At 39.7% G+C, this 12,583-nt stretch overlaps 2 protein-coding genes across 4 annotated transcripts in view; one reads left to right on the top strand and one right to left on the bottom strand.

Annotated features, from left to right (window-relative positions):
• Positions 1–12,583, top strand: part of LOC146674660 (titin-like) — a 414,653-nt gene that overhangs the window by 277,053 nt on the left and 125,017 nt on the right. The window lies entirely within an intron of this gene.
• Positions 8,701–10,996, bottom strand: LOC146674663 (uncharacterized). Of its 3 annotated transcripts, none has more exons than XM_085397485.1 (5): positions 10,766–10,808; positions 10,014–10,104; positions 9,802–9,936; positions 9,568–9,645; positions 8,701–9,386 (listed from the first exon to the last, which is right to left on the bottom strand). In XM_085397485.1, the coding sequence occupies exons 2-5, from the start codon at positions 10,093–10,095 to the stop codon at positions 9,211–9,213; spliced, it is 471 nt and encodes a 156-aa protein (XP_085253611.1). In that variant the 5' UTR covers positions 10,096–10,104; positions 10,766–10,808; the 3' UTR covers positions 8,701–9,210. The 3 variants fall into 3 exon arrangements, with proteins under 3 accessions (XP_085253611.1, XP_085253603.1, XP_085253594.1); XM_085397477.1 differs by lacking the exon at positions 10,766–10,808 and adding an exon at positions 10,215–10,366; XM_085397468.1 differs by having other exon boundaries at positions 8,703–9,386; positions 10,759–10,996.

The raw sequence follows: 12,583 nt of genomic DNA, 5'->3' as shown, positions 1-12,583 counted from the left end.
GGGCTCGAACCGGCAACCTTCTGATTACAAGACGAACTGCCAACTCTTGAGTCATGATTGCCCATTTAAATAATGATTCATGACAAAATTTCATTTGTTACATTCAGTTAAAAATCACTTTGTGTGTTGAGAGTAGGGCTGCCACGATTAGTCGATTACTCACGATTATTTAGACTATTAAACTCTAATTCAATAGTCAACGCGTCATTTGAAGTTTTATAAGATCCCAAAAGACGCAGGAATAAGTAGTAGGATTTAAGAGTGTAATAACGGACTGAAACAGAAGATGGCAGCACTGCATGAAGAAGGATGCCAGCTGCTGTTAAACCCCGAAGAAGAAGAAGCTGTGTCCGGTATCGTAGCTGTGTCCGCATCCTCCTGCGCCAGCATTAGTAGGCCGATTATGTTAGAGCAACACGACAAAGACTGTCCAAATTAGAAGACTCAGACAAGTGCGCCCTTCATTTCCCCAGATTTGAAGGATGGGTCAGGTGTATCCTTCCCAGAATTCATAGCGTAGCCCAGCTCAGTTTCCAGCAATGGCGGCAGCTACTTAGTTTTAATATTACTCTTATTATTCTTTCTGGGTCACAAAATAAACGTGTAACATATTTTCAGGTGAGAATGTAGCTGTGTAAACTTCAAATATCTGCTTGTTTTTTCCAAACATCACATATTTTCAAAAGCTTACCGACGTTTTCGGAGATGTCTGTTACCCACCAGCTTGATAGCTAGCCGGGGTTCAAGGCTCACTGGAGCCGGTGAGAACACTGGACACCCAGCAAATTGTTTTCAAACCCACCGCCATCTTTGGCTACTCAGGTTAAACATGATATATAAGTGACTTAGATAACTTAAAAATGTTATTGTTTGATTTTTTTTCAGTGTTTTATTTGTCCTCAGTAAATTGGTTTGGCTGAGATTAAAGTTTTTACACAGCTGAATAAACGTTAAGCAGACAACTGAATATCAGAAGTGTGAGATGCTCGAGATACTCCGGTGTCCTGTTATATTTTAGATAGCAAGGAGCAGACGGCTGAGTTTATTAAACTTCACCGAAACAATCTGCAAATTTCATTTACATTTAATAAATTATCATATTGTCTTTATTTTTAGTTAGCACATACCTTAAACACTTAAAGCTGTAAGCTAATGATAGTGATATAATAGTAGATGCATGCTGGTGCAATAAGCAGTCACTGATCCACAGTCAAAACCAGGGCTGTGCAGAGAGGTTTAAAGGGGCGGGTGCTCAAAGTTAAAAAGGGGCACATTGAACCAGGCTGAATAACAACAACACACATTCATCAAGAATCTAATATGGGCAACAAGGCAAAGCAAACGTCACCGATGTTTTACCTGATGGGTACATGGTAAATGGCCTGCATTTGTATAGCGCTTTTCTAGTCCTTAAGGACCCCTAAGCGCTTTACACTACACTACATTCAGTCATTCACCCATTCACACACAGGCGATAGCAAGCTACATTGTAGCCACAGCTGCCCTGGGGCGCACTGACAGAGGCGAGGCTGCCGGACACTGGCGCCACTGGGCCCTCTGACCACCACCAGTAGGCAAACATGGGGTTAGTATCTTGCCCAAGGATATTTGGCATGCAGCCAGGAGGCAACCTGGGATCGAGCCACCGACCTTCTGATTAGTGGCTGACCTGCTCTGCCACCTGAGCTACAGCCACAGTACAATGTTGCTGTTGAGGGGTTTCTGCTGCTCCTGCTGCTGATAGTGCTGGAGGGCAGGGCTGTGTTGATCTGAGACTGTAGACATTAAAAAGTCCATAGGAGAGATGGTAGCTGATTAAACAAGTGTCATGAGATAATAACAAAATGCAAAGATTGGTGACAGCGCTTGGAACCATAAGGACACAAAAAACTGTGAGAAATAATTTAGGCTCTGCCTGTGAATCACTCTTTGCTTCTCTTCTTCCTTCCATCCCATCATTTCATATATCACTCTCCACTTGCTGTCCATCTGAGAACAAGGCACAACTTGCTATTGCAATGAACTATAATTTAATTATCCACACCTAACAACTCTTGGACTTAATCTATAATAAAATGATGACAGAAAAATGTTATAGCACTGCCTTTAGTAGCCTCACACAGCTCCTACTGTTTCCTCCTCATGTCCTTACCAGGCTTGTCTGGACAATGTTATATCATGAGTAATATTTTTTTTAAAAATCCATCTAAATAAAACACACACATGCACGCACACACAGTGACATTTTAGACCTTCTTCAGAATACTGTATATACTATGGGCATCATGGTGCTGATCCAGAATCCTTACATTATTATTTATTACTAGAGCTACAATAATAAAGCAATGAGGAGGGGGAAGTAATAAATATGAAATAATGTCATTATGATGATTCCATTTGTTTCACTATCCACTCTGTGCAGGGGCAAAGCTTATTACATTTTTAAACTGTAGAGATACAATAATTTTACTGTTGTAAAATCCAAATTTTGTCTTATTTAAAATATAAATCTAATATAATCTGCTTCTTAATGTATGTTTTTTAAAATACAGCGTGTGTTTTTTAAAATATTATAATAATGCATAATTATGTGGACATGCATATTAGATCGTTTTTTAGTGAAATATAATCCCTCCAGAAAAGCAGGAAAAGCCCGGAAACTTACTTTAAAACTAAATATGTTTCTAAATACTTTAAAACTAAATATGTTCCCTAAAACGGTGACAGAGCTACAGACCCATGACAGCCAGGTAGCCAGCAGCTATGACCAGCACTACTTGTGCAGTTAATAAAAGGACAGGTAATGTTTGTCGCGCTGTTGCACACACAGCACGCTCGTTTGTTTCAGTTCGTCAGTTGCAACAAGACAGCTTACCAACGTGTACGTAATAAGCTAATACTCCTGTGTGCTACACACTACAGTGTACGCTGTACACCTACTTACTGGTTTTGTCACATCAGTCTGTATCTCTGAGTTAACTTGTGTTTCTCCTACAGCTCCGGACCGCAACAAATATGCGTGCTCTTTGTGAGCTCGTTCCCGGCTCGTAACCAGCGCGTTCTGCCGTCAAGGGCGATCATTGGTTAATAGTGATCATGTGACTGATGCAAGCCAGATCCTTGTATTTAGCAAAACTGTGATTAATAGTTAAATATTATTGTTGAGGGGCACAAACAGGACTCCGCACGCACACACACATTAAAAAAATAATAATAATAATTTTTTTTTAAAAAGTTGCCTCAACAAAAGGACACCTTGGGCACCCATCAGGAAAGGGGCGGGTGCTCAAGCCCCTCTAGCCCCCCCCCCTCTGCACGTGCCTGGTCAAAACCGTCTAACAGTGAATCAACCGGTCGCAGCAGATGGCCGCCCCTCCCTGAGCCTGGTTCTGCCGGAGGTTTCTTCCTGTTAAAAGGGAGTTTTTCCTTCCCACTGTCGCCAAAGTGCTTGCTCATAGGGGATCATATGATTGTTGGGTTTTTCTCTGTATCTATGAAGCGCCTTGAGGCGACTTTTGTTGTGATTTGGCGCTATATAAATAAAATTGAATTGAATTGAATTGAATTAATTCTCCTCATATGACTGAATGACATCCTCATTCTCATAAGAGACTCAAAGAAGATGCAGAAACAGTCCTTTGAACAATGACAAACATCCACACAGAAACACACAAACTGCAGTAACTCTGACTATCACAGCGAGTGGTTGTGATGAGTCTTTATGCTCAGGATCAGATTTAATGAAGCCTGGAAACACATTTTCAAAAAGCAAGTACATGTAAAAACATTTTCTTCATACATACGAAGGACGTGCGAAATCTTATCAGAATCATGTTAAAGTAAATTATCAAACAAATTGCTCAACAAAATAATTTAAAACATGCTCCAATACTTACACAGTGTTAAGTTTTTAGAAGCTTTATTTGTGGTAACATGGTTGTTGCCTCTGCAGACCACAGCTCTGTTCTCAGTGAAGATGGTGATGTTGACCTCACTGAATGATTTATGGGATGTTCTGCAGGCGTCTTCATCACAAACAGACCAAAGTTAATAATCCTGGATGGAGCAGTTTACTGTGATATAGTGATGGTAAATATATATTTTCTCATCTAAATGTCCACTGAGCTGTGTGTGATGTGAGCTTCTACTCAAGGTTTTTTCTTCCAGTTCAGAGTAGAAATTTTTTTGTTAAGATACTGGATGTTGTGTTTTTCTCCACAATTTGAATTATAAGCTAGATATATTGCTGCTAACAGCAACAGGGATGAGTCAGTGAGTCAGTTGGGCTTGTGAATCATGATTCATGAGTCAGTAAAGTGATTCTCGAGTATTGAACGATTCGTTCATGATTTGCGCATCACTACTGTGATACTGCAGAGTCCAGCAGACTGGTTGGAGCCGAGCTTTAACATTGTAATGACAGGTGTGGGAACCATTTCTGTAACATCCAGCCAAACAGATAAATTAGCAATTTAATGCAAAAAAGGAAAACTGACAATCACCTGGATGATTTTAAGTTTTTAAGGCTATTTGATGTTTTGGTTTTTTCTGCATAATTGATCATATAACATGTAATCAAATGAAAAAAGTCTCTTTTTAAAACTTAATTAGTTTAATGAGTTTTAATCTTTTAACTTTATGCACATTGCAGGAAGCAAAAATTAAATTATATGCAACATTTTCTGACTGGAAGAAATTTGTTTAACATGTAAACCTATTTGCTGCATATTCCAGCATATAAAATAAAATTGTCTTTTTTGTTTACATTCACTCTTTCAAACAGATGCAAGTAAAACACAATAGAAAATAAATAAAATCAAAGACTCAGCAGCACTAAGTCCTGTTGCTCTTAAATCTATTTTCACCTGTTTAACAGGAGTGGGTCGGGTGGAGGTTTGTCCTGGTGCAGGTGTGTCGCAGCCGTCATGTCAGTGGAAGGATTCTGTCAGGATCTGGAGGTTTGACTGGAAAGTTCCATCAGGCACCTGAGTTCCTTATAAACCCAGGGCTGATCGGGAGAGAGACTCTGCTGGTCCCTCTCTCTCTCTCTCACATGTTTTTTTTTTAATTAAAGGATGTTAGCTGCTCTCTGTTGTCTGCATGAAAACTTCCATAACACCTGCAACTGGTGCAAAATGCTGTGGCATGATTTTAATTGGTAAAAGAATTGGTCTCCATATACTGACTTCCAATTTGAATTTAAAATCTATTTTAAAATCCCTTTACTGGTTTTTAAATCCTTAAATTGTCTGGCACCTGTATATTTGTCTGATCTGCTGAAGCCCTTCGTCTCCCCTCGTTCACTCCAGTCAGCTGAGCAGCTGTTGCTCTCAGTCCCTAAATCACGGCTGAAACTTGCCGAGCGTTCTCTATTGTGGCCCCAAAGCTTTGAAATGATCTCCCTTTCCACATTAAGCGTCTACATCAGTAGTGGTTTTTAAATTCAGATTTAAATTTGCTGGCCTTTGACTCAGTGGTTAACTGACACTGTTATTTTATTGTTATTTATTTATTATATTTGTTATTCTTATTGTACCTCTTATATTTCTGCTGTACAGCACTTTGGTCGGTTATGTGTTGTTTTTAAAGTGTTATATAAATAAACTATGGTGTGGTATTTTTTCTCTCTTGCCTACAACTAAAATGAGGAAGAACAATTTAAGCTGATTTGAAGTCTTTCAGAGAACATGATGCTGACAGCTGATAGCAGAGATAGATACAAAGTTTTTAAATCTCTGGTTTAGCTTGTTTTCATCACACCACAGAGGATGCAAATTACTGACTATCCACTTCCTCTTCCAGCTGTTTCTTGTTTTAAAAACCTCTGTGATGTTCTTTAACTGCTATTTATAAATACCTGCTATATAATTCAGAATAAAAACTGATGCAGATCCTGTAAACATGATATCTGCTGTCTGATTACACATTACCTCTAGTGAGTACATGGTAAATGGTAAATGGCCTGTATTTGTATTGTGCTTTACTAGTCCCTAAGGACCCCAAAGCGCTTTACACATCCAGTCATCCAACCATTCACACACACATTCAAACACTGGTGATGGCAAGCTACATTGTAGCCACAGCCACCCTGGGGCGCACTGACAGAGGCGAGGCTGCCGGACACTGGTGCCACCGGGCCCTCTGACCATGTATGGTGACATCTTATCCCTGCTATCACATCTTTCTGTGTAAACAGGGAATTCAGTCTAAGTGAACTGTTTAGCAGCTGCTTCGCTTTGTGTATTTTCAATATGTATTCAGTTGTTAAAGTTACTGCTTCTATATAATTTAAAAACAACATACTATTTAATAAACTTCAATTATTCAATTATTAGGCTTGTCTTTACTTTGCATGAATTTATCATTTTCACTCTCCACTCTTGCAGAAAAGCTCCAGCAGCCTGCCGTCCAGATATTCACGAGCACATCTGCAGAAAGTGGCTGTCTAATGGTGGTGACCTGCTCTTCTCTGGATAAGGGTGTTATCCAGCAGCCATTTGTTTTATTTGAATTCTTGAATCTTTTTCTTCATGATTATGTCCTGCCATTATATTCTTACCACGTTAATTTCACCTTCCTCTGTCTGTTCACTCTGTTGTTGTTGTCCCTCCACTTCTTCTCGGCTGGTGCAGCAGCAGCAGCCTCCTGTGACTGTGAGGGCTGGTTACTGGTTGTTGCTAGAACCACTTCATGGTACAGCAGCACCAACAACTAACATGTCATTAATTTGATACATTTTACTGAATTTATTTTATGTTTTCTGTCTCAGCTCTTCAGCTCCATATTTTCACAACTTCTTCACTACTAAACTCCGTTCCACAGCAAAGACAAGAGATTTCACAAAGTGATCAAATGGCAGCGTTACAGCCAGTATGCATTGGCCCTTCAATCAATCCATCGGCACAAACATTAGTTGGCACACTGGGAAGATGCCCAGTTGAACTGATGCGCTGAATCACTTTTTATATGACTGGCTTTAGTTACGTTCTGTTGCTGTTGTGGTGTCTGAATAAAATAATGAGCCTCTTAAATTTCAAACACATGCAGTTCTGTGTGATTAAAGAATGAAAGTGTAAAAGGTCAGAAAGCATCATCACATCTTTGGCACCATTATTTCTTTGTTTTTCACTTTTGAAGTCTTTTTTGTTCTGTTTTGTTTCAGGTCCGTAAAAAGATTGTTTCAACGAAACTCAAGACTCACAAACACAAACACAAACACAAACGACGTCAACAACAAAATCCAACCCAGAACATTTTGATATTTGGAGAACTGCCAGCATCCAGATCAACAGCAATTATATTAAACAATGACATGCTCTTGGTTTAATGTCAGCACTGGAAGACTGATAATATGGTTCATCTTTGTATTAAAATCTTACTGTGTTTATTTTAAATTGGTACAAAACAGTTTTTGAGCCTATTCCACTCAGTTTTCCATAAGTTCTCCTTTTTATATTACAAATTTCCAGGCACGTTGGGGTGTTGCCACTTCTTCACACCCACCTCTCTGCTCCTTGTGTCATCAATTCTTCCCTGTGATTGGACCATTGTTGCATGAGCATTCTAATGATACACTGTAAAGTTTTGCAAAGCACGTCTTCTCATCTTTCAGTAACCATCTCTGTAGGACAACTGATCGAAGAGTTACGGTAGTGTGAATCACCTATGGTAAATAAGGGTACGTGTCAGTTGGATATTCCTCGTCCCATATGTCTCATGTCAAACTCTGAACACAGCTTCCAAGTACAATCACTGGAGTGTGTTTACAGCTGTTGGCCAACAGAGGGAGACATTAATTCATTTATAATTTATTGTATCTGTCATGGTCTCTCAGTCCTCCTGGTCAACCAACACGTTCTCTCTCCTTACGTGTATAATGAACTTGATACTTTACTTTCTGTTTCTCTCCTGTACGCACTGCTGCAGATTCATCAGAGAGGCAACCTGGCTGTCTTAAAGGTGATTTAAATTCATTCAGAATTAACAACTGTGATGATGTACTGCAATTATTAAAAAGTATTGGTACTGGTATCAGTATCAGTGATACAGGCCCTGTATTTACTTGGTATCAGATCTATACAAAATCTTACAGTATTGCACACGACTAACAAACAGTGAAGTATTAAATTCATTAAACTGTTATTATTTCAGCACCATGGACAGCACACAAGGTTTTCACTGCGTGAAAGAGAATCTGTCTCTCTCTGTACCCACAAAACCACATATAAATATATTTTTCTTTGTGTAACTTCAGATTGTCAGATCATTGTCATTCTCCACACAGCAAATTCTGGTCTTTGGAATAAACTCTCAGGGAGTTCAGATTAACTACATTTGAGTGTACATGCGTGACCATCGAATGAACTCTAGTGCAGAGTTAGAGTAACTCTTTTCCGGGAGTTGATTTTTCAACTCTTTATAGGAGTTAAAACTAAACTCTCACGGAGTGAAATTTCTACTACCATATAGAGTAAAATTTAACTCATAACTAGAGTTAAGTTTGATATTAACTCTTTTGTAGTGTTACTCATCAATTGAAAAAAGTTTTAGGTTTTTGGTGCAAATTACTACAAAAACACAATAGTGATTATTATGAATGTATGGATTTTATTTATCAAAAATAACATATTCAAATATGAATGCTGCATGGATTAACATACATTCTGTGTAACAGTACTGTAATAGCGTAATATCCACCATTACTGGCAGCTAAACAGTTGAGGTCAGAAAGGCCTAACATTGGGCGAAAAGAAAAAAAAAAACAGAATTAAAGGAAAAAAAATGACTACAGAATAAGCACTTCTTGTAATGCAGTGTTAACGTGAGGAAGACTCTGTAAAGTCTCCATCAAGCCAACAAATTAAGTAATGCAACTCTCTCACAGAACATAAAATTGTGAATCACACCCATATGACATTTGGGCATCAAAACATTTGAAATGTCTTACTTTCTCCCTTTCTAGGACCAGTATCTTCTTAAAAATGGTTTCATTTAACTGAAAAGCAGGACACTGATCATGGAAACACGTTTCATGGTTAACATGCATAACAAAAACAGAGAGAGAGCGAGAGAGAGAGAGCAAGTCTTATTACACACTACAGTTGCAGAGCAAACTACATGAAATACTATATTAAATTATTTTTCTCTAATCTGTTTTATCTTCGTGTTTAAGCTTTTTCAAGTAATGGCAACTAAAGAGTCAAGTATAAGTCAATTAAGTACTGTATCTACATTTCTTTCATGTATGCTGTCCAATAGAGGCTGAACCATTTGAAGTCCGGCATCACTTGTGTCACTGCTCTGACTGCTGGTGGTTGAGACAGACAATGTATCTGTTAGACTTGGAGAGGAGGGCTCTTCCACATGTTGCTTCAGGACAGTCAAATCTGAGGGTGACAAATAAAAATATTAGAATACAAGGTATATACAATCAAAAACACAACACAACAAAGATACCATTTATGCACACAGGGCCAGTAAATTGCACGGTTTGATTAAATTATACTTTCTCCCAGGAGAACAGATGGTTATTTTGTATTTTATTATGGTAATATACAATTTACATACCACAAGGTGTGAGTGTCACATAGTGTGTTAGGTCTGAGCAGTCACGCAGCTTCTTGGATGATTGTGTTTCCAGGATGTCTGAAATGCATGTGATAAATCCAACTTACTGTTGAGCCATGAAAACAGCATTTTGTGATTGTTACCACAGGATATTAGACAAATTAAAAATGTTTATTTAAGAGTAACTGTACAAATCAAATCCTTCAAAATCTATCAGAGCATATATTTACTTACCTTCAGCTGTATAGATGACAAAACACACCTCTTTGACTGCTGCAAGTTCAGGAAAGATATCCTCATCCACCTCTATACCCTGCTCATCCGTGACTTTCAGTGCTGCATTTTCTGGTATGAGAAACTTCTGCTGCACTGAAGTAAAATCATCACTTAGTTAATAACAACATTATCATTTCTTCTTTAATGACTTAGTACAAACCATAACTTACCTGCTCTCACAAAATCTGTGAAGCTGACTTCTTCCAATTTTGCATATTTCTTTGTCTCTCTGTGTTTTACTTTTATCAACATCTTGGCCACCTACGGAAAAAAATACCTTTACTACTATGAAACACAACACAAGAAGAAGAGGTTGTTTATGGTAACTCTATGTAAACTGTGTATAACTTAATCAACGAACACTGTCTTACATTGAGTTAGCCTGTCCACACTAAATATTGCTTAAAATCTATTTAGCTAGGCTGGTTTAGCAGACAATGTGACTGCATGTTTGCTGTGTCCTTGTCTTTACAGTTCTGGAGACAGGGTTGTGTGCATGTCTCAGTGTGCAGCAGGACTAACTAACTGATGTTAATGGTACCTCAACATCTCATCAGTGCAGGCTGCACCTCTCTTTGGTTAAATACGGCCATTACCATGAGTCTAAACAGAATATTACTGTAGTTAGCTAACGTTAAATTAAACGTTAGTGTTAAAATTAAGAAATAGAAATAAACGTTTTCATTGACAACGTGAAATGTGTATCTTAAAATACAGTAAGATAAGTAAGTTAGCTAACTTTTGACTAGCATTAGCCTAGCTGCTATCTCCAAATCAGCATAACATACAGAAAACACATGTAGTGCTAGTTAGTTAACTTTATATTTTACTTGTGCATCCATGTAACTGAATATATATATATAAATAACATCACTACACTCACAGAAAATTCCAAAGTAAATAAAGTATTTTTACCTCCTACATGTCGGAGTCCAAGAAAGAAACACAGATAGGCGCTGTAACGGTCGACAGGCAAACAACACCAGCAATGTGTTGAATTAGACTCCTTAGCACCCAGTGAATGAACACCTAAATATTACACCGCTTTAGAGTACTCCCCAACACTGACTGTAGTATAAGGTGAAAAATAAACTCCCGGAATGTAACTCTTGCGCACTTTTATGCCTAACTCCAGAATATTTAACTCCAGTGATTTGCTGTGCACCTTTCCAATACAGAAAGACCTGTGAAATATAAACATTGGGTGATGATAAAGACTTTGACTTCAAAGTCTATTATTTACATCACTGCATGTTGCAGAAGAATAAAAAACAAACAAACATGTGTGCTGTAAATGTAGCTGTAACTGTTTCCAAAGAACAAGTTTAGATAAAATAAAAGTTATTTCTTAGAAAGGATGAAACATTTCTTATGGATTACTGGCTGAAAGTGATTAAAATGTTTAATGTTGTGACATAGTGGGCACAGTGGGTGAAAGGGAGGGGAACATCCAAAGAGTCATATGCCTGTTGAATGGCCTCCACAACCCTGTGGGACAATCCGGACTTAGACAGGGGTCTGCCCAGAATTCCAGAGTGGAAGCTGACAAACGGCTGTCTTTCTTCCTGAACGGCCGGGTAAGCAAGACATGCTGTCCCAAAGCATGGGGATAGCACAGAGCAACCTGGCTCCAAGCTGCCTCTTTGTCCATGTCCACAGTGAGAGATATTAGTAACTCAACCGACTCGGAAAACTCCTGCAGCATTCTCACGTTTAGATCAGGCAGCCCTAAGGCATGGAGCCTCTCCCTCTCAGGGTACAGGCTCTCCCCCTGACCCCTACTGGGAAAAGGTGGAACAGTGACCCCCTCACCTGGAACAGGAGGTCCCTCAGAACAGGGAGCTCCTAGGGTGTCCTGGCCATGATTGGCAGGATAACTGAAAACTAGCATTTGGAGACAAAGAGGGGACACCATGATCAACGGAGGGTCAAAAAAAAAAAAAACTCCTCCGTTTTGACCCGGTGAAGGAATAACTGGAGGAGGGAGTATGGAGGGAAGCCCCAGAGAAAAGCCTGTGGCGAGGGGTGCAGGGGTCCAGATCTGGTGGACCACCTCTGGATGGTCCACCATCCAGAGGTGAAGACTCCATCCAGAGTCTTCACTCCTCTTGGATTGGGCTCCCCCTCGACATATTGTAATATCCCTGTCACGTTTAATGGTCCTGGCACAAAAACGTCTTTCAGTGAGTAGAACAGGGGGTGACCCCACTCCCACAGTCTGGTAGCTATCGTGCAGAGGAGGGGAGACCCTAGCCCCCGTTACCTGTAGATGTAGACTATTGCAACCATTTTTGCTATCTTGATGATAACACGGTACCCTGACAGTCTTGATAGAAACTGCTTGAGTGCCAGGATGACAGCTTGCAGCTCCATCATAGTTATGTTAGAGACTCCCAATGACTGATATAAGAGCTATTGACCATAGAGCCCTCGGCCTCAGGAGCTGACCCGCAAGTGAAGCCCAAATGGGTCTGGGCACACCCCGAAGGCCTGCTGTCATTTGGGGGTGAGTGACATGGAGGCTCTGATAGACTCCAGGGTCATGCCCAGAAATGTGATGTGGGAAGGCCACATGTTACATGAGCAGAGCTACATGGCTGCAGCACTGTCCTTCAGTACAGCAGAAGGCTACAGCCCAATGCAGCGGGAGAAACTGTCACTCACTGGGTTAACAGCCAGTCAGCCACAGAGAGGACCCACTAGCCACGTGAACCCACAAGACAGTGGGCAAGATACATGT

Source organism: Rhamphochromis longiceps, linkage group LG3 (assembly GCF_057381845.1).
Source record: "Rhamphochromis longiceps isolate RC_006_pf linkage group LG3, R_longiceps_female_GT1.1, whole genome shotgun sequence".
NCBI classification, from domain to species: domain Eukaryota; kingdom Metazoa; phylum Chordata; class Actinopteri; order Cichliformes; family Cichlidae; genus Rhamphochromis; species Rhamphochromis longiceps.
The sequence above is the reverse complement of the archived record's forward strand: the minus strand, read 5'-3'. Positions and strand labels throughout refer to the sequence as shown.

Coding starts and splice junctions, on each gene's coding strand:
- LOC146674663 (XM_085397468.1), bottom strand. CDS start 10,095: ATGTTGATAAAAGTAAAACACAGAGAGACAAAGAAATATGCAAAATTG. Junction 9,646..9,801: donor TGTCATCTATACAGCTGAAG/GTAAGTAAATAT, acceptor CATGCATTTCAG/ACATCCTGGAAACACAATCA. Junction 9,387..9,567: donor TGTGACACTCACACCTTGTG/GTATGTAAATTG, acceptor TGTCACCCTCAG/ATTTGACTGTCCTGAAGCAA.